At 40.8% G+C, this 22,093-nt stretch overlaps 1 protein-coding gene across 2 annotated transcripts in view; it reads right to left on the reverse strand.

Annotated features, from left to right (window-relative positions):
* Positions 1-22,093, reverse strand: part of SLC9A9 (solute carrier family 9 member A9) — a 344,452-nt gene that overhangs the window by 46,368 nt on the left and 275,991 nt on the right. The window contains exon 14 of one of the 2 annotated variants that reach the window (XM_065410670.1): positions 19,405-19,484. In XM_065410670.1, coding sequence (XP_065266742.1) covers positions 19,405-19,484 — 80 coding nt within the window. The remainder of the gene's footprint in view (positions 1-19,404; positions 19,485-22,093) is intronic. The other variant, XM_065410671.1, reaches the window with a different exon arrangement.

A 22,093-nucleotide genomic window follows, 5' to 3' on the forward strand; every position in this document is an offset into this window, starting at 1 on the left:
ATTGACATACAAGCGTTGAAGCAATGATAACCTGTGACAGAAGAAAAGAGATGGTAGGTAACTAAAGTGCTGATGGCAAAGACAGCAGGGGGGTTAGATACCTTGAGTCAGGGAATTCCTACAGTTGTGCAGATTGGCCCTGGAAGGGACTAAGAGGGGGAGGGACTATTTCTCCATTGCCATCGCAGCCACTATATCATACTCAGCAGAATTATTCTGAACTGCCATCTGTCTTGTAAACTCATGTTTAAGAGCAGAACATGGCTCAGAGATTACACTAATTGCATAGTGAATCACTTCCCCTAGCCATGGAAAGAACAATAATCAGACTACTGGATCTCACAGATCTCACAGCTGCATTCAACACATTTGCTCATGACACACTACTGATTTCAGGGTGAAAGGAATGCTTGCAGCTGGCTCCGATGTTTTTTTCACTGACTAATTTCTAAAGAGCCTAATAGAACCTCAGTCTCCAGACTCTCCCTGTGCAGTACCACCAGTCGCTATATGTTCTCCCTCTGACACACCTGTAAAGCTGCCAAGAGAGCTCATGAGGCAGCACAGATGACACCCAGCTCCACATATCCTTCATCTTAAATGAAAACCACACCCTCCTTCAGTTGGCCTAGAGCCTGAGTACTTTAGAGCCTGGATGACAAGCACTTGTCTGAAACTAAGTCTGGGTAAGATGGAGGTGGAAACAGTTTGAGAAAGTAGCCAATATGATAACTTCACTTTCTATTGAGGACATCTGCCCCAGACTGTCAATAAAGTACACAGCCTTGGATATTTCTGGACTCCTTATTGCCACTAGTTACTCAGACCATTAGAAACTCCATCTTCTGTCTAGGAGATCATCTCCTAGCTAGAGTTAGATATAAAATCATGGCTTCATGCAACACAGTTCCTAGGACTGAAAATAGGGCTTCTAAGGCTATGTCTACAATACCGCGGTAAGTCAACCTAAGTTATGCAACTCCAGGTACGTGAATAATGTAGCTGGAGTCAACGTAGCTTAGATCAATGTACTGTGGTGTCTACACCACGCTGGGTCAACGGGAGACACTCTCTTATCAACTTACCTTACCTCCTCTCGTTCCCGGTGGAGTACTGGGGTCGACTGGAAAGCACTCTGCCATCGAATTAGCAGATTTTCACTAGACTCGCTAAATTGATTCCTGATGCAGAAATTGTCGCAGCATCAACCCCGCAGAAGTGTATACATAGCCTTAGATGCTCTAGCTGGCTGACAACACAGCAGTCCCACACAGGCTAGTGCTACGGCCACTCGACTGGTTCTTCAATGACTACCAGATCAAAGTCCAAGTCATAATATCCGAAGTCCTGAATTGAACAGGACTATATGAACGATTTTCTCTCTTTCGGAGGTGACAACCTGTGATTAATCAGGAATAATGAACTTGTCAGGAACAAGGTTTAGACTCATAGGATCTGGGGACAAAACTATGTGTGTGCCTCACCCTTGGCTATGGATCTCCTTCCACAAGGATGACTGCAAATGTTAGTATGAAACCTGCCTATTCATTTCAGCAGAATGCCAATAATAAAACCCCTCTAAAGCTCAGTATATCTTCTTGTAAGCAGAGAGGGAATCAAGTGAAATAACTTATTGGCAATGCATAATTTTTCTAAGATGCTAAGACACTACTGTGATGGGTTCTGTATGAATGTCTAGATAGTTGGATGAATGAGCAAAGAGTAAACAAGCAGTGTAAATGATATTTTTATTTTGTCCCACACTTTTAATAATCTAAGGCACTATTGGACCAAATATCACACATAAGGAAAATTTAAAAAACATCTATATCTTTATAGTGTCCCTTTAAACTTGAACAGCTACCTGTGGCACAATCAGATTCAGAGTTTGCTTTATCTGGGTCATTAACATGCAGCATTTCCTGCAAAACACGAAATATTTTTCCTCTGGCCCAGCTAGATGGTGTTACAGGCCCTACAGCCTCATCACACCTTTATTCACTCAACCTACCATTTAAATCAAGCTGCTATAGCAAATATCGATAGCAATTTAACTGCTTCATATAATATATTTTTTAAATCTTACTTTTAATTAAATGTGAATGGACCTGATACACAGTCATTTATGCAGCAAGTGTAATCATATTTTATGCATTTGAAACTTTTGGATGCCTGCACTACACGAAAAGCACTTTATGAGTACTTGCATTATTGCATATTTCATTATAATTTAATTCTATATTAGATATTCCATTTATGCACAGACCAAAAATAGTTTCTACTCTGTAGCAATGCAAATTTCAGTGAATAATCCACAAGGAATTTTAAAGGCTTAACCATTTGTGACATACACTATTCTGCATCTCTGGTGAAGAATCAACCATTGAATAAACCTCATCATGCATCTGATAACAACAACAACAGGCAGGAATCAGGAAACAACTGAAAGGTAAGATACAAGCAGTCATTTCCACGAATGCACTGATACTAAGTTAGGGATGCCCTGAGAAAAGCAACATTTGTTGTGCAGTGTTACCTAGTTGTGCAAATTCTGTTTATTGTTTAAGAGCTGAAATTCAGCACCTGGGTCAAATTTCCTGTACCAGGCGTGTCTTTTGCTGTCCTTACTCCTACATAAAAGCACATCATGGACTACAATGGATACATCATTGGGCCCTTAGCAGTTAAGGACTTGAGTGTGGCTTTCAGCTACTGGCTCTGTTGGAAGGTGGTAAAGAGGGGTTGCACTGCAGCCAGAGCTCATGGAGGACTGCTGGCTGAGTCTGCCAAGCTTTCTCCTGAGGCTCTGATGAATAGTGAGCAGGGGTAAGATGAGGGATAGAGCAGGCACTTCTACCATATTGGGCCAGGGCTCTGGTATAGAGGAACAGCAGAATGGGGACCTAGCTCTGCTTGCCACTCTGTTTTGTGAGAGACCTCTACATAAGAAAGCAAGAGGTAAGGAAGTTCCTTGTTCACCCAGACAGGGGGCGTGTCTGGTCCTATAGGACCTCTGTGGACGTAGGGACTGCATGGTTCCACTGTATGAGGGGACAGAATGACAGTGCTTGACAATCTGGTTACAAACAAGTTTGGCTGTGCATAATATACACATAAGCATAATTATATTGAACTTTACAGAACATTTTTGTAATTCTGAACACTAGCTGACAATTTTTTGAGAGCGTCCCAAGTTATTTTGGTGTCTCTTGAATCATATAGCTGCTCTGCTTCCTGTTTAATAAAGGAACAAAATCTGGCTAAGGACTCTCTGAAAAGAAAAGAAGTCTACACACAGTGGGTTTTGTTGTCCGATTTATGTTTTTTGAGTATATGTCTTAACCCACGAGTCCCTAAAAGAGATAACTGTACACTTGCCCAGATCCCCAGATTTTACAGGGAGCTGGTTTGTATTTTATAACTCCTGGCCTGCTACTAAATACACACGCTTACTGCCTGTTGATTGAGACCCAAGTTACTGTATTTTCCACATACTGTATGAAATAAAATTCACTTTTATGAATGTTACTTGTGCCTTTCAATAAATTCCATTGAAGCATGGCAATCATCATTTGTTACCTTATCACACTGAATATAGTAGTAGTTCAAGTGGTAGAAATCCAAAATCTGTTTTCTAGATATAATAGCAGCTCATTTGTAGATCACGTTTGTATTTTCCCAGGCCCTACTTCCAGTTCACAGGAAGTTGGGACCTGCTAGAGCAAACAACATACAAGTAGTTTCTCAGCAAAGGCCAGGCTGGGACACTGCACTAGCTAAAAGATAAGTCTGTCACCACAATCTTCTTCCCCTAAGGGTTCAGCTTTAAGGGGTGAAGGCTGGAGGGCAAACACGTTGTGCTGGTTTGGGAAAAAACTGAACATCTTGGGCCTTAATTAATAGCGGGTGTCTGGTTACACCAATGTAAGTGAGGAACTCCAGGGGCCACTCAGAGGTGGGTCTAATTGAGTCTAGAGGGAGGTTAACATTGAGACTCGTGGAACTGATTCTTCTTTCACCCTAGTGAAAAATCAAGAGCGCTGGACTCCACTGAAAATCAACAAAATTACATCAGCATAAAACAAGCATCAAGTGAGAGGAAAATTAGGCTCCCTCAGACTTACTTAGACTCATCTTTGAATTTGGACCACATCTACTTACCAACATGTAATTTAAAACATGAGGAGGGAAAGAATCTTCCCCTCCCCAGCCATGGATCACTGCATGTTGTGAGAAAGCAAGTGAAAGTCACAACGCTGTTACAGTCAGTACCAGGGTATGCTGGCAGCTGTCAAATGGTCAGTTCAGGGGAAGGCTTTTCAAAAGTGGCTACTGGGCTGTTGGCCAGCTGAATGCCTTCCTCCTTGGGTTGCTTCTTTCTCTGTCTGATGTATGCTGCTATGTCCCTCTTAAAATGCTGGGCAGTTTGGCTCTGCACAATCAGCAGCAGGTGCTTACCTCTCCTTTGCTCACACAAAGGGGAGGGAGACATCATCTTACTTACTTCGGTGTCCCAGCATGGCTTCTCTTGTGAAATTGTTTATGTATATCTGATCTATTTCACCCATCAATGCCATTACTAAGTTACTTGCAAACAGTAACGGATGAAGCTAGGAAAATACAAGTTTTTAGATCATATCTGTATATATAAAAATGTAAAGTGTGAATTTATACGACAAAAACCATGCCACCAGTATTTTAGTGAGTGTCTGTCTGGGCATAGCTCATCACTAGCAATGGGATGAAAAAAAACCAAAAAACCAACAACACTAGTTCCTAAAGAGCTGAAATATACAGCTAGGGCCTAGTTCATTCTGTGGTGTAATACCATTTATTTCAGTCATCAGGGATGAATTTGGCCAAATTAGTCTCAGAAAAGTCTGCCTAGTGTCACTATTTATGACATAATTAAAATTGCAGCTGCATTTTTCATTTGTAACCAGCATTAACAAATTACTGATTAAAACTTGTGAGATGAAGTTTCAGCCTCTGGATAAATGTTTTGATCCACTCCTTTTAAAAGAAAACAAACAAACAAACAAACAAACAAACAAACCCCTTGTCCATTTAAAATTGATACAATGTTAAAACAAACAAACAAACTCACTCTTTATTTTTGTTAACTCCTTTTTGTACTTGTACAACTAAAAAAAACCCTATTTATTTTAAAGTCCTGCAATATGGCACGAAATTAGACCAGAAAACGCCCTATTTGCTTTTAGTATTTTGAAGACAACAAGCCCCACAAATTTCTAATCAGCACAGATTATGATCAAAAATCAGTCAGCACCTGGCCAGGAGCTTTAAAGAATGTTTCTTGAGAGCAATTTTAGCATGCATAGCACATGTTCCGAATACATATTTACATGAAAAACCACAAAGGTTCAAGAGGAGCTATCTGCTCTACTGCATAAATAATACACCCTTTACAATGATTTATAAATACATATTTAACAGCTTAGCTCTTCTTTTCCATCAGGCATAACACCACATCTTAAAACAAGATGACCATAAACTCACCAGACCAGGACACCTATTTCATTCTTTCATGTGATATGCATAGCCTAACATTCCATGTAAATGTTGTTTGCTCTTAGCAAAGTGAGTCCAGGATTCTGGACACATAAAATTCAGTTATTATGTTCTTTTTAAAATAAACATCTATTATGCAAGGACATTTTTTTAAAATCTATTATTTTCCTGCCCTGCCCTCCCTCCGCTAGCAAACCAATTATGAACTACGGGGAAAACTTGTAAATGTCCTACTTCCCACATCCCCAGGATACATAAAGGTTCCGTCTTACCAGCTTCTCCTCCACTGCTAAACTATAGGAGTGGATCCCTCTTTTTTTAAGGAAGAAAGATTGAACTCCTTGTCTGGAAACTGAGTGAATCATACTGGCCCACTCTGGGCTGATGACCAAACCCTCAAACTAATAAATTATTCCTATTATCATCCAGTAATGAGAAAACACAGACTACTAGGTTTTGTGATATTGATGCTGCTATCAGAAGTAACAGTACTGGTGTGTTATTGCAACTGTAGTTAATGCAATTTTCTTTGTGTCTTTTACCATCTAATATGTGACATAAGCTTGTGCTCTTTATGTTTTATGCTGTCAATGACTTCAAAAGGGCTTTGCATCTAGCAGTTAGAGTGTGCTGTGGGATGCTTTGATTCAACAATTTCTAAGAAGTGATAAATCATTAACATGTCCTTTGGCATTCCTGATAATGACCTTAATCATGCTGACTTTCTTTACACTCACATTCTTCTATAAGAATTCCACTATAATTTAGCATTAATAATGAAGTCTTTATTAGGAAGTATTACCAACACCTTGCTTAGGTAGTTGTGTAATTAGCAATATCACATGGTGACAACTGCTGCTATAAAAAAAAATTGCCATTTGCAAGTGGTACTAGATATACAAAATATGCGGCATGCAAATGGAAGTATTTTAAAATGGGCTAACTGAAGAGACCAGAGTAAAAGCTAAACATGCTGAGGAGCTCTCAAACACTGTAGACAGAACATAAGGTAACTTCTTGCACATGCAGTGCTGTAAATGAATTAATGAGACTTGCGAGAGATTCTGAGGCATGGCTGATTAAGTCCGTGTTATAAGCTTTCAGTACTGCTGTATCATACTTAAGTCTCCTGGGCGCTGTTAAGTATTGTGAGCCAACAAACTATAATTTCATGCTTGAGTGGACTAACACAAGCCCAGGCTGCTGCTTCTTTGTCTGTACAAACTGCACTATGCCCCAATAATACAGTGAAAAGAAAAATAAATAAATAATACAAACCACATGGGATGAAAACTTTGTTTCACATACCTAGAGTTAGTGCCGGTCAGTAAATTAAGATGCCATCTGGATTAGAGCCTCATCGATTGCCCATTGAAATCAATGGAAAGCCTCCGGGTGACTTCAACAGGCTTTGGCTCAGCACCTTAAACTTCTTTATTTTGCCTGCTATATCTGCTGGAAACTGATGGAGAGCTGTACTGGGAACTAAAAGGGGGACCTGGCAAGTGTTTTGCTTTTTCTAAAGTGCCAAGAATTTTAAATGTAGTAATTTTTCTGGTTGTCTTTTTCTCCGTACATGAACATTTGGCACTGGGTCAATATTAATGTATCAGCTCTGTAGAAAACATGTCTGTGAGAAGAATGGAGTGTGCTTTATGCAGTCTTGTTACTGTAGGTGCTGAATCTCTCTTCTGCTTTAAATTTTGACTCTGTCCAAATCTAACACGCTACCATTGTGAATGGTGGTTTAATAAAACCACACAGTGATGTGAAAAGAAAAAGAAATCCTAGTGAGGGTCTGATTCTGCCAGGTGTTGAGTACCTCCTGGCAAGTGGTGTGTGCCCTTATTGGGAGCTGAGAGCAGCCATCGCTCTGATCAATAACTTTCATGACTGGGGCCCGAGTAACCCATCAGTGTGAGTTGTGGTTGGAATTGCTCAGCTCTCATATATAGCATAGAGGTTCTAAAACTGTGCAGACCATCAGTGGTTCACAAAGAACTTGGTGATGGCCTGAAAAGAATGCCTTAATTCCAGCAGCTGAAACGTGCTAAAGGAAATTACAGTTAGAGTGGGTCAGAAATTTTCAGATGGAAGGTTTTGCTGTTGGAAAATGTGGATTTGTTGATATTGAAACAGTCCATGGTTACATGTTAGTTCAGAGAAAATTCCAGTGGAAACCAGGCAGGGTACCATTGGGACAACCTGACCTGGTTTCCTGCCAGTTCACCAGATGGACTGCTGGGGAGCCCGGGCTCCCAGGTGGGCTGTCAAGAGTACAGCTCCCAGTCTCCTGGTTCCTTGGAAACGCAGGCTCCCAGCACCTCTGCAGCCTGGGAACCAAGGCTCCCTGCTTCCCAAACTGCCCAGCTCCCCCCCTGAGCAGCCTTTGAAATATTGCCAAGTGACATTTCTATTTTAAAACAAAATTTTGGCATTCCCATTCTGTGTGAAATTTTGAAATGTCATTTTTTGTTCTGTTTCTGTGGAATTTGTTTGGAAATTTTGGAATTTCCTGCAAAATGGGAATTCTGGTTTCTAGCCAGCTCTAATTAAAATAGGTTATATTATATACTTCCCTGATATTACTATAGTTACCACAAGAATGTTATGAAGCTGCAAATAGAAGGTGGACCACACAGTTGTGATCTGAAGGGGAGGAGTCCATGAGACAACTGCTGTAATCAGAAGTGGTCCTTGTTTGAGAACACCTTATATAGCACCAATAGAAGATGCTCTAGCTCATGGGACTCATATTGTTAAATAAAAAAATCTAACTATTGGACATCATATTATCTACTACCAGGGCTGGCTCCAGGGTTTTGGCCGCCCCAAGCAGCCAAAAAAAAAGAAGCCGCGATCGCGATCTGCAGCGGCAATTCGGCGGAAGGTCCTTCGCTCCCAGCGGGAGTGAGGGACCATCCGCCGAATTGCCGCCGAATAGCTGGACCTGCCACCCCCCTCCGGAGCGGCCGCCCCAAGCACCTGCTTGCCAAGCTGGTGCCTGGAGCCGGCCCTGTCTACTACAGATTGTGGGTCAAATTCTGCTTTCAGCTACCAATGTGCAACTCCCTCTGAAATCAGTGAACATCCACAAGGATTTGAGGATAGTATTTGGCAATACCTGTCTCTTTAAGATGATAGAAAAAGTTCAGTAAAAAAACTTTAAAAGCTTATATATTTTCTGACTCTTCTGTGAATCTCTTTTTAATACAAAAACATGCCCGGCTTTTAAGAATCCAATAATGATGACTCAATTGTCCTTTCCCACCTGTCCCATGTCTGCAACACTCATTGTTTACTTTGAACATTGATTTTCTTGAAATCCAATAAAGTTTTCCCCATATGTCCCTTTATTTATTCCTTCAAAGGCAGCAGCACTGCACATTACTATGAAGACTTTAGAGTTCAAGAAATTCACCGTAATGGCTTGCTAGCAGCAATGTAAAAGTCTTCAGTCTGACAACGCCTACTTCAAGAATAACTTAATTTTGGTGGTATTTCATAGAACCATAAAAGGATAGAAATTAGAGATGGAACAGATCTAGTCCCTTCTCTTGCCAATGCGGGTTTGTTCTCTATAACATATTTTTTTGCTATTTTAGTCAGGCCTGTTTTAAATGTACAAAACAATTGGGCTTCCAGTTTGCCGTGGGAGAACATTCCACAGTTTATTAAATCTTTCTGTTAGGAGTGAGAGACTGACAATAAGTCTGAATTTTTACTTTTTTAACTTCATCTCATTACTTCTAGTTACAGCCTCTTGTTCTAGTCTAGTCATTCCTCTCCTTCTTTGATTTTGAAAGCCTTCCCTTTTTTATAGACTAATATGTCCTCCATTTGTTTTCATTAAATCACTAATTTTTAATCTGTCCTTTTAAATTTGTCACCACAGCACTCTAATATTTTTTTCTTGTGTTTCTATGAACTTTCTTCACATTGGCAGTATCTTTCGGGGAATGAAACTCCCAAATTTCTTTTGTGATAAAGCTGTTTACTCTTAATATTTTCCCAAATGTGATTTTTTTAGTTTGAACAAAATCTATTTACCTGTTTCTGTATATTGAAGATTTTTCTTTTTTTGGCCATGTGTCAGCAGCTGATCTGACTATGCTAGGCTTCATTCATGAATGTGGCATGCTAAATGTAGGGAAGTGGCTTGAACCAAACTGAAAAAGTTTCATGGTTTAATTAGGAATTGGTGAATGATATTGGAGGCAGGCCCTGGGGGCTCTTCTAGAAATATTTCCTGACTGAGCAAAAGTAGAAAGTACCAGAAGCCCTCAAGAAAGCTCACTCTCCTGGGATTTCCAGTTTAAGTTTGCTAAACCAAAAGGTTTAGATAACTATTATAACTTTTGAATATTTATGTGACCCTTTGAAAGTTTTGTTACTTCCTCCATTGTTGGGACTGTGAATATTACAAGAACCATGTCAGAGGCTGCCAATGGATTTTCTGGCGGACGGTGGGGAAGTCGTCATTGGCACAGATAACGTCAGATCATTTATAGTACTGCCCTCTCTAAAATTAAATATCAAGGGTTAGGTTTGCAAAAAATCTGAAGTCATTTTGACTGGGCATTATGTGTAACATGTCTATGCCTATCCCAAAATATCACCTATTTCCACAGATTCAAGGAACTGAGAATGAATTCTAGACATCTTTACTGAATATTATGTCTAATCAGTGGTGGTTTTGTGCTCAGATTTTTGTGGCTCTCCTTCCGATTCAAGTACCTGGACATAGGCCAATCACTATAGAAAATGCACCAAATGTTACGGCGCAGGTACCAAAGACATAATCTAGTTTCTATCCATTGTACCCTATGAGCCAGCAGGGAATTTATCTGGAAAGGTCAGCAACCCTCAGATTCTCAATAATGGCAAACTAATCATAATAAAAACACCACCATCTTCAGTGGGAACACTAATACTGCTAATGCTCCTTACCTCTGCTTCTTTGTTTGCTAAGACTTTACAGCTCCACTCAGTAAAGAGAGACAGACCTAGGAGGAAGTAAGAATGATGGGTAGTTTGGACACCCAGAGAAGGAGAGAATGACCTTGACACTAATGGCTTTTTTGAAGTCATGCCATTCTTCTCCATCCCTGCCTCCCTCAGACCCACCTTTTTTTCTAATTCTTACTATTACAGGGACTAGATAGTTGCAAGTTTTGGTAGCACTGAAAAGTCCTTTTGCAGCTTCCTCTTTGGGGTGCGTTTGTATCTGTGAGCTGGTTATTAAGATATGGGGGGGGGAATTGGAGTTTTTATTAAGAAACTAACAGATGGGAAATCAAAATGAATTTGCTATATGAAACACAGACACACCGGAACAACTATATTAAGAAATACTGGTTTTAAACTACAAAGATGTATAATCCCTGGGTGTTTTCTATTTAAACACGCCCTATTGTCTCCTTATATCTACTATATTGCTTTGAGTGAAATGCTAGTATGGTCGGATGCAGCATGACCGATGAAGAGTTACTGAATTTTTGGGCATGCTTTCCAAGCAATAACTGCGTACATTGCAATAGCAATATTACAGGGGACACGCAATCTTATCTACATGAATCTTTCTTATGTTTTAAATTCTGACTCAGTCTGCAGACTGAAAACAAAGTTTAAAATAAATAATGTCCTCAGTTTTCATACATAACACTGAGGACAAACTAATTTGAAAAAAGTTGTACTTGTTATGCAGGAGAAACACCTTGACAGTTAAAAGTATGTCTCTTACATGCAATACTGTTCCCCTCTCTTGTCTATGAGAATATCAGGATGTAAACAGATTGAGAACTGACATGAGAGCAATTTTGTAAATGAGAATGCTTCAGCTTCATATTCAATCGAGAATTGTTTATCCGAAGTTTATTTTTCCCAAATGGTGGACAAACTGAGGTCACTTATTATTCATGTTAATCATTAGCCATGTTTATTTATTAAGATAATTTGCAGGACCTCTACAGTCTTGGGTCCTTGAAAAGGGCCAGGAGATGTCCCCAAATCAGATGTACTGATTCTCTACCCAACAACGAAGAACACTGAGTTTTCACTGTCAGCTTTTTAATCCAGATTGCATGTCCACAAAGAGGTTGTTGAATGAATTCTGAAGCAAGTTCAGAGCGATTGCAATTGTTGCTATTAATACTATTGTTTCTGGGGGCCCTATGGAACCCAAAGCGGACTCTGCAGATCCTGTATATGAGAAAGCTCTATGATATACTTGGCCACTGCAACTGCTTAGTATTCAAGGGGCCCCTCCTCCTTGGTGATGACCACAATTTACACAATTGCTCTCCTTTTTCCTAGGGACAGCACCTCCCTGACATCCATGCAGAGGATGAGTTCTTTCTGGGTTGGTTGACAGCCAGCTAAGGAGAAGAGTGAAAATGGCTGACCATTCCAAAGACTATCTCACAGCTGGAAGCTCACTTACAGAGTTGGAGCTACTAACAAAGAAAGAAGAGGCATTCCTCAACACAAGGAGCTCTCACCATGAAAAGTAATCACAGCAGTTATGGAGAGAGGGAGAAGGAAGCCTCACACTGATGGTGGCAGGAGCTCCCATTCAACCTCAACTACGGTGATTGGCACTGGGAGAGGTCCCTCTCCTTTCCTGCACCCTGCACCATTCAAGCTAAGAGAATAGATCATGTCTCTCTTGCTCCTACAGGGCTTCATAGTCCTAGGGCTATTGTAACGTTCAGTCTCTCTATGGCTCCAGAATGAGGGAGTGGGATGGAACAAGAATACTCAGTAGCGCTGCTTGAAGAGGCAAGGAACTAATTTACATGAGCTCCATGAGCAGCCAGCTGTCAGTTCTCTTCGCCAAGATCCAGCCACAGAGCAGGAGAGTGTTCCACTTTCACCTTGTACAACAGACCAACCCACTCTCTGAAAAGGTCAGTCCACTGTGTGACTACCGCAAGCAGACTTCTGGGACTTAAAGAGCTCCAATGGCCAGATTTCTTTGCAGCTGAATAGGTCCCTAAGTCAGTAACAAACTAATTCTCCAGAATGATGTTATGCAGCAGTTTGCAGTTTTAAGTGCCACCTGGAAGCAAAATCCTGACCACTTCAGGCAATTAAAGATCTTAAGATTCTTTTTGCTAGAGCAGAGGTGTTAGACCTCATATCCTGGTTTTCAGCCTGCCTGAAATTTTCAGTCTATCCATGTTTCTTATACTGCACCCACCTCTGGTATACGAGTACCTGAACCTTGTGTCAGCCTCAGCTGGGTAAAGGGTTCTTTGCTTCCTTCCCTAAATTCCTGCTTTGCATGGCTGTGAAGTTGTCAGCTAGGTCAATGGTGAGAGTGAGAGGATTATCATTTGAAATAGGTCACCATCACCCATTTGTTAAATTTTCAAACAAGCATCTTCATGCTTGATATTTGCTTCATGGAAGCATCTGAAAAGCTACCTCCTCCTCCTCCTCCAAACTCCTCTTTGCCATGATGCCTACAAAAAACTTGACAATGGTTAGGCTGCTTATGAGCTCAGACCACTGCCAATCATGCTGACCAATATTGGCTCATTGTTTCCTTGTACTCCCTTGTCAGTCTATATTCAGTTGTCTCTTGTTTTATACTCCATTTGTAAGCTCTGAGGTAAGGGCCATCTGTTTCTGTGTTTGTACAGCACCTAGCACAATGGGGTCCTGGTCCCGGACTGAGGCTCCTAGGCACTACTGCAATTCAAACAATAAATAATAATAAAGAGGTCTGGTGTCCTTCAGATTAAAAAGGTGCTACATAACTGAAAGATATCACCACTATCTAACTAAAAATGTTAGTAACTAGGAAGCCCCTCAATTTCTATCCGGAAGGAGAAAATTATATACAAAAGACATTGCTATAGTAACTCCCCATCTCTTTCCAAGGCATCTGTCTCTGGCATGACAATGATAAGTCATCATATAGGGAAGGTTCAGCTGAAGATCATAAGATGGTGAACTTATCATAAGATGGTGGACCACAAGCTAAATATGAGTCAACAGTGTGATGCTGTTGCAAAAAAAGCAAACATGATTCTGGGATGTATTAACAGGTGTGTTGTGAGCAAGACACGAGAAGTCATTCTTCCGCTCTACTCTGCTCTGGTTAGGCCTCAGCTGGAGTATTGTGTCCAGTTTTGGGCACCGCATTTCAAGAAAGATGTGGAGAAATTGGAAAGGGTCCAGAGAAGAGCAACAAGAATGATTAAAGGTCTTGAGAACATGACCTATGAAGGAAGACTGAAAGAATTGGGTTTGTTTAGTTTGGAAAAGAGAAGACTGAGAGGGGACATGATAGCAGTTTTCAGGTATCTAAAAGGGTGTCATAAGGAGGAGGGAGAAAACTTGTTCACCTTAGCCTCTAAGGATAGAACAAGAAGCAATGGGCTTAAACTGCAGCAAGGGAGGTCTAGGTTGGACATTAGGAAAAAGTTCCTAACAGTCAGGGTGGTTAAACACTGGAATAAATTGCCTAGGGAGGTTGTGGAATCTCCATCTCTGGAGATATTTAAGAGTAGGTTAGATAGACATTTATCAGGGATGGTCTAGACAGTATTTGGTCCTGCCATGCGGGCAGGGGACTGGACTCGATGACCTCTCGAGGTCCCTTCCAGTCCTAGAATCTATGAATCTATGAAATTCCCTTTGACTCCCTCCTTTGGAATGCATAATATTGCTTTTGGTAAGCAAAAGAAAAGCTGTTCTGTGTTCTCACAACTTCTCAATCACACTTCTAATGACTGCCTATGAAGTAAAATGTACCGTTAGCCTATATGCAAGCCATAGGGAGGGATGAAAAAGAAAATAGGATCTACTAAATTAAACAGAATAAACTTTGAAAGCCTTTAAAATCAATGCAATTCCTCTTAGCTGATTCAAGGGGAGAGGAAGACTATAAATAACTTTCCTTTAGACTCTGAAAGGAATATATCAGAATGGTGAATACTTTCAGAAATACTCAAGTAAGCTTTTCCATGAAAAGTTGATTTATTCAATCAATGTTCCTATATCTATTCCTGAACACAGCTTCCTTTGGCCAAATAGGGAATTTGGCCCCTCAAATTCAACAGATATCTGTAAAGGAAGCGAGAGTGGCTCCTCCTCCTTCTCCCTTCAATGCAGTATGTGTAAAAGAAACTCAGAAGAGAAGGCACTTAAACCAGGCTCTGAAAGGAATTTATGACTAATTTCCATTGAAATCATTAGAGTTATCTCAAGGAAGAGATGGGCCTATCATTGTGTCACCACAATCCCAGCATTCCCTACTCTACCAACACACATCATCTCAGGCTTTTGCATATATTTTGTAATTATCTCCCTGTTGCAAATGCTCACTTGTCGCTTCTCCTCCACGACATTAGAGGCAGGAATAGCGGATGCTCTGCTCTCTATTGTCCAGTGTGGGAATCAGGCTCAGCCACATCCCTACACCTTTGTCAATAAAAAAAAAAAAAAAAAAATCAGTCCTGGTTGTAGGCTGAGCCTGAGACCAGGTCCATTACACACAGTATTTATTAAGCAATAAAAACAAACGTACTATGCATCCCTTGCCTTTGGTCTTCCTCCTCTTTCCCTTCTTATTGGCTTCACTCCATTCCTTCTATGGAGTCTCAGGGCATCTTTTCCTCTGTCTTGCAGTATCTGTTGTTCCTCAATCTAACTTTTAATGTGTTATGTTGATGAGAGAGCTCATCCATTAGAAGTACAAAGTCTGCATTGTATTAATATATTAACATGTATTATGTTCTCTCTCTTTTCTTCCCCTTTAAAACAATCCATTCTTCCCCTCAACCATTCCTTCACCTTCACCATCACTATGTCCTACTCTCTATGTAGTGGGTTACAGAGACTGATAAGCCTGTAGTCTTCTTCTAGAGTGAGGCCACAGAATGGGTAGTGAGGACCATTGTGGGCACAGAGAGGGCAAAATGATCTAAATTGGGGAAATGGCAGTTACCCGAACATAAGAAAAGAGAAGGAAATTTTAGTGGACAAAGAATCTGCTACAAGACTATTTAACCCAAATTGGTTTGTTAAGTTGTATGTATCCCCAGTGGTACACCTCTACCGAGATATAATGCTGTCCTCGGGAGCCAAAAAAAAAATAATCTTACCGCGTTATAGGTGAAACCACGTTATATCGAACTTGCTTTGATCCGCCAGAGTGTGCGGCCCCGCCTCCCTGGAGCACTGCTTTACCACGTTATATCCGAATTCGTGTTATATTAGGTCACATTATATCGTGGTAGAGATGTAATTGAAAAACAGGGAAATGTTCTTTGTAAGTCACTACTCTAAAATGTTATCATTCTTTGGGCTAGATTGTGACTTGCACTGTATACCTCTATAGTGGGGAAAGAACCCCCTTTGACCGCTACACAGGCTTCCCAGACCCGAAGTAAGTGGATGTGGAAGACCTGCATGCTACCTTTCTGAAGCAAGTGATTGAGGAGGGGTGGGGAATGGGTGGAGCCGTGGTAGTGGGGGAGCTGACGTGGGTACAAGTTAGCAGCAGATTACTACCACCCTGGAGCAAGAACAGACCAGGATGGTTCCTTGAGTCACAGTTCCTTTCCTGGTATGCTCCTGGAGTGAACACCTTCACTCCAACCTTTCTGTGGACCGAGTCCTCATGTGCTAATGACCCAAAATGGAAAGAATCACAAACTCCACTTGCACTTTTATTTTTTAGTTAAATCTCGCTATATTCAATACAAATACACTGTCTGCCCTTGAAGGAAACTGAAACAACCATAATACATCATGTACATGACAGTGCTGGGACATTAATTCTATTACCTCAATAAATAGTCTTGAAATAGTTAGTATTTCCCCCCCCACACTTTTCTTTCCCATCAGCTTTTAGTATTATATTACAGCTCAAAATGGTGATACACTCCAAGCTATAAAAACATGAACACAGACACAGACTCTCAGACATTTAGCCACATTAAGATACCAAATGTTTTATCTTGTTCTGTACTTACTGCAATGTTGAAATGAAAGACTCAGTGGGAGTATCCAGATACTCAAATGATTTCTTCTTAATTTTCACTATTCTGATGTTAATGTTCCTTTGTCTTAGTGTTAGAGAGAGATGTATTTTTCTTAGGTATCTAGGACTAGATCCAACACCAATTAGAGCAAATGAAAAGACCCGTATGGATTCAAACTGGCTTTGGATCAGGCCCCCAGTGGCTGAATTTACAATGTTGTCCCTAAAACATTCTCCAAGTCAATGTAGGAAATCTTTCAGAATGACAGCAAGAAATAAGGCAACCTTTGACTGCTGCAATTGTGCCTCGTTGCATGAAATAAACAGACATTAGGGATGTTATTACCAGAAGAGTGGGTGTTGGTACCTTAGAGCAAATGTCAGGCCACAGAAATGTCACAGGCATGGACTCTTCTTAAGTGTGTAACCAGACAGATGATTACTTTTCAGCACCTTTTCTTTGAACGCTTTATCATAATCTATTGTGCAATCCTGTACTAGGCATAAATACTGCACTACATGACAATTGTATTAATTTCTTCTTTTAAATTCAGCAGCACAACTTCATAACATTGCTCAGAGAAGGACACAGATATTGAAGAAAAGTTTGGTTAGATAATTTGTCTCTCTCTAAGGAATAGGAACATATTTCAGAAGCAGAATAGTGACTCACACTGCAGAAAAGCTCAGAACTATCAGTCCAAGCATTAGTGGGTTGAACCATCCTTCTCCACAGGGATTTGAATACAAGTCTTCAGCATAAATAAAACGTAAAAGTCATATTTTTTAAAATGAAAATATACCTGTAGGATAATGGCAGGGCTGCAGTCTTTGAAAATGAGAACACTGGAGCAAGATTATTACCAGACTAGAAGACAGATTGCTACTTAAGATGTAAATTTGCTTTCGTTTTCAGAATCTCTTCAAAAAAATCACTTAGAAAAGTAATGTTTTCTTGAAATGCAAACACCTTGGAAGTCAAACTTTCTAAACTGAGCAGGAAGAAAGGGCTATTGTCCTGAATTGGAGATCTACAAGGCTTCTTCCTTTGGGATTTCTGTATTATGCAGGGTATCTCCAAAAAGATAATGGTGGCGGGGCTTGCTTTGCCACTTCACAGCAACCTGGATCATAGATTCAACTAACCTCTCTCCTCTCCCACCATTTTTTCCTTCTGTTTCTCTCCACTATTCCATTCCTTTTTTCACTGACCTTGTCCTTGTTTCTCCTAAAGTCCACCTTTCCCCTAGCCCTTTCCTTCCCTTTGGTCTGTCTTCTGCTCTTTTTACATTGGTTCTTGCTTTCTTCCCCTTCTATCCCTACCCTATTTCCCCTTTATTTGGTCTTCCTAGCTCCCTCTTTATTTTCTTTTCCTTCTCTCTTTCACTCATCCCTCTTCACTTTCCTTTCTTTTCCCATTCTCTCTCCCTTTTTCTTAACCGTCTCCTTTTCTGCCCAGTTCTCCCCTTCCTACTGATATACAGGCTCTTCTTTCGGAAGGAGTGGGATCAGTGTGTATCTAAAGCAAGCAATGATGGCATTTAGTATTATTTTTTAAACACATTCTTTCCCTTTGTAGTGCATTGCACATGCTATTTTCCACTGTGCCTGGAAAGTATAAAACTGTGAACTTAAGCCTGTTCTAGTGAAACATTTTAATTCTAACTTCTTGGTCCTTAGAACTGCCTGGATAGATAAAACTAGGGGCTGTATATTTATATTTCTTACCAAATAGTCTTGCCTATTGGAAGACTTTGAGGGATAATTTCACTGAAGTTCTAATAAGAAGCTGCATTGCTATGGACTAACATTTTATCAGTTGTAATATGTTCTCATCCAAGTTTGCTTGTGCTCACATCAGAAAAACATACAAGAAATGTATGGCATGAGTGTTGCTCTGTGCTCCAGTATGGTGCAGCATGATGGAACAGCAGGAGTTTGGCTAGGCAGCACTGAGGTACATTGGTGGTGTTGCCAAATTAGTGCCTGATCCTGTATCCATGGAAGTCAACAGAATGATTCCTGTGATCTTCACTGCATTGGTACCTGCTCTATAACATTGATTCCCCACTGTCTTGCATCATGGAGTATCACTGAGACCTGTGCAAAGTGCATGTAAAACCAATACCAAACCAGCATGATCCCTGTTACAGCCACTTTACACAGGTGTTGGTGAGGATACAAGGTGCGTGGCTGTGGAGAATCTGGCTTTGTGGGCTCTAGTGTGGCTTTTAGAAGCAGCCTGTGTGGAGGCAAGGTGCCCCTGCTCTGCCCCAGCAGGAGCACCAGAAGCCATTATTTCTCCGGAAGGCTCAGTGCTTCTGGGAGCCCCCCAGTACCCAGAGAATGTGCCCACTGCTACCCCTCCCCCAACAAGGGGGTGTGGAATATGCACCTCTGGATGCCTGTTGGGGAGGTGTGACCAGGGCCAATGCGTCACCCCTTCTGCACCTTCTCTGGCATGGCTACTGAACCAAGATGTACAAGCAGACAGTAGGCTCTGTGCCCAGGGGAGAATAGGGATGGTGATTGGGGCTGGACCCTGTACAGGGGGACTCAAGGGCCCTTGCTCACTTGCATATGGGCCATCCACAATCAGGCTTTATATGGTCTTAAATGTCTCACTTTCCTGAGCAATGAATTCACTCCCAAGTTGGAACAACAACATTGTAGCTGGCTCGTTGCTGCACATGTTTTATATCCTGGAATTAGACAAGATTAATTTATTTTAATACATTGATGAAACTTTGTTCTGGGCAGGTGTTCCCAGCCTGATTCGCTATCCCTCCCTATCACCTCATTTGGACTCTTATGCGGAGCACATTGGAAATGCTTAACGAAGCTAATGTCCATGGTTTATAAGAATAAAAGGATACTTATGATCAAACCCATACCATATTCTGAACAGCCACGCACTCTCAGCCTTGGTTGTGTTCTTATCTGCAGTAGTTGCTTTCTGCAAAATAAATACATATATAAAATCAAAAGAGTTTTTGAAAACATAAATAAAACAAAGTTTTGATATTAAAAATACTTGTCAAACCAAATTACATTTACCTGCATTTTTTTTTATTAAAAAAACCTCTTTGGCTCAGATTTCATCTCAGTATGTGAATCTGTTCATGGGCAAATTAGATCATCAGCACATTTCTCTTTGCTGTGCTGGTGCTTGAGTGGAATAATTCAGCATTTACTTTTATTAATGATTCCAATTTTATTAAGCAGCTGAGAAGCACTATATTCTGAGATCAATAAAAATGATATTTCTGTTAAATTGCTGTAGTGGGATTACTTCAGTTTACTCCTGTCAAGCTCAGATGGTATTTGTTTATGGCTTACAAAAAGGTCATTCCAAAGGAAGCATAATATTCCAATAATTATGACACTAGTTTCCTTTCTATTTTTCCTCTTTGCTTGATAAGAAAAAACAAAAATGCACACAAAAACTGTACCACCACTGGGGACTACAGATTGGAATCAGTGCAGGAAAATACTGAAAACTAACATTGGTCCCCATTCTGCACGCTGACTTCAGCCGGGCTCTGCATGGGCACAGGGGTCTGCCTCCTACAGAACAGCTTGCAGGATCATGACCACAGTCTGGAATTATAGCTTTACAACCTCCTCATATACTAGATGGGTAATTAGTTACGCTCTGGGTGTTATGTGAAAAATAGCATAAGAATTAACAACAGGTTGGGAATAGAAATGGGAATGGGCATTCCAAATAGCACACTCCATTACAGTTTTATTCCTCTTTGGCTTTAAGTTTGAGGTATGTATTTTTTTTTTTTTAAACTTCATTCTCCATGGAATGCTTAATGGGAACATTTTACTTTCTGCATTTTTCAGTTCTATTTGCCTCATTATTTCTCGGTTTTAAACTAATAATACAAACATTCTCATCCCTTATACACACCATGATGCGTGTAAGGTTCATAATAATAGGGCTACCCACTGCTAAGGCCTGATCCAAACCCCACAGAAGTCCATAGGAATCTTTACATTGATTTAATTGGGCTTTGGATAATCCCCTATAGGGTATGGCTATTCTGCAGCTGGGATCCAGTCTCTCAATGCAGGTAGACAGACTTGCACTAGCAGGGCTTGAGCTAATACACTAAAAATAGCAATGTGGCCGTTCCAGCTTGGGTAGAAGCTTGGACTTGACTCCTGAGGCTTCATATCAGCAAAACTCCCAATGAGGTCAGTGCCAGTTTCGTCAATACTAGAATTGCAGGACTGAGCACGATAAACTTACACCTGTAGCACATGGGCCAAAATTTATTCCTGGGAGCTGATTCAGCTCCCATTGAGTTGAGTGGAAGGATTCAGTTTTAACTTGTGTGGCTTCCGCTCATGCCATAAAATCCTTTTGGTGCAGGGAGGTCTCATGGGGAATGATGGTGGCCTGGGGAACTCATGGTAGTCCAAATCCTGCAGGAACGATACCATCAAGGGATGCTCCTGACCTCTGGCAGCTCCTCAGGGATCTGCAGGTTTAAAGTCTGAACCTACAGCTTTTCCTGCAGGGCCGGCTAGTGGCAGTGGGGGGGCCACACTATGCCAGCAGTCTGATGGAAAAATAAGAGGATCTCTGTGAACTGAAACTGGCAGTGGTTCCAACCCCTACACAGGAATAACCCATGTTTTTTCAAAAAGTCACTTGCAGTTCCCCAGCAGGCCTGCAGGAGAGGCTAATAGGGAGAATGACAGTGTAGGGAAACTTTCCTTCCCAGGAGCTAAAGAAATAATAAACAGTTAAACACATCTCTTTTTTCTGAACTTTAGTTTAGCAGGTGAGCTATTCATAGCTGTACAGTAAGCTGCTTGGGCTTCCCCGAGACCTATAACGCGCCTACAGCATTCTTCCAAAATATTTCCAGAAAATACATTCTTTCACGTAGTCTCTGTGGAGATGCACTTAACGGGATAGCTGAGAGACATAAATCAGCTGAATAAAAGCTTTTATCAACCATCTTTGCTTTGTGAGGAAATTAATTAATTAGATCCTTGTTAAAAAAAACAGCAAGAAAAAGCTTTGTCTTTTTTGTAGTAGACTGGCGTTGCAACTCAGCTTAATGACTATTTATCCTGTATGCCCGGTCATCAGAATTAGCTTTGTGTGTTTATATTCTAATTGTGTAGGATATGCAGTGGACTGACTGCATTCATTTATTTCTACACATTATTGATGGCCTTTCAGAACTGAGTTATGAAAACCCATCAATAAATGAGTGGAAATAAATGAGCTAACCTATCGTACATTCTGTTTATGCAAGAGGGTTTGATGATAAATGCACCTAAGAAAAGATAGAACTAGGAAAGTAAAAAAGAAACCAAGGGGGGCGGGGGGGCTGATCTGGATAGTGTACAGATCAGGGCTCTGCGAAGTCCAGGTGGTGATTACGGACACAATCTGCCAAGAGCTGCTATTTTGAAGCACAGCTTCCTGTGTCTCCTCCTGACAGTGAAGTGATAAGCCACAAAAGGAGTATCTGACCAGGATGGACTTGGGGTTATTTTTCTCCTCATGGACAATGAGATTTTCTTAAGCTTCAGAAA

This window comes from Emys orbicularis, chromosome 9 (genome assembly GCF_028017835.1).
Source record: "Emys orbicularis isolate rEmyOrb1 chromosome 9, rEmyOrb1.hap1, whole genome shotgun sequence".
In the NCBI taxonomy this organism is placed as follows: Eukaryota; Metazoa; Chordata; order Testudines; family Emydidae; genus Emys; species Emys orbicularis.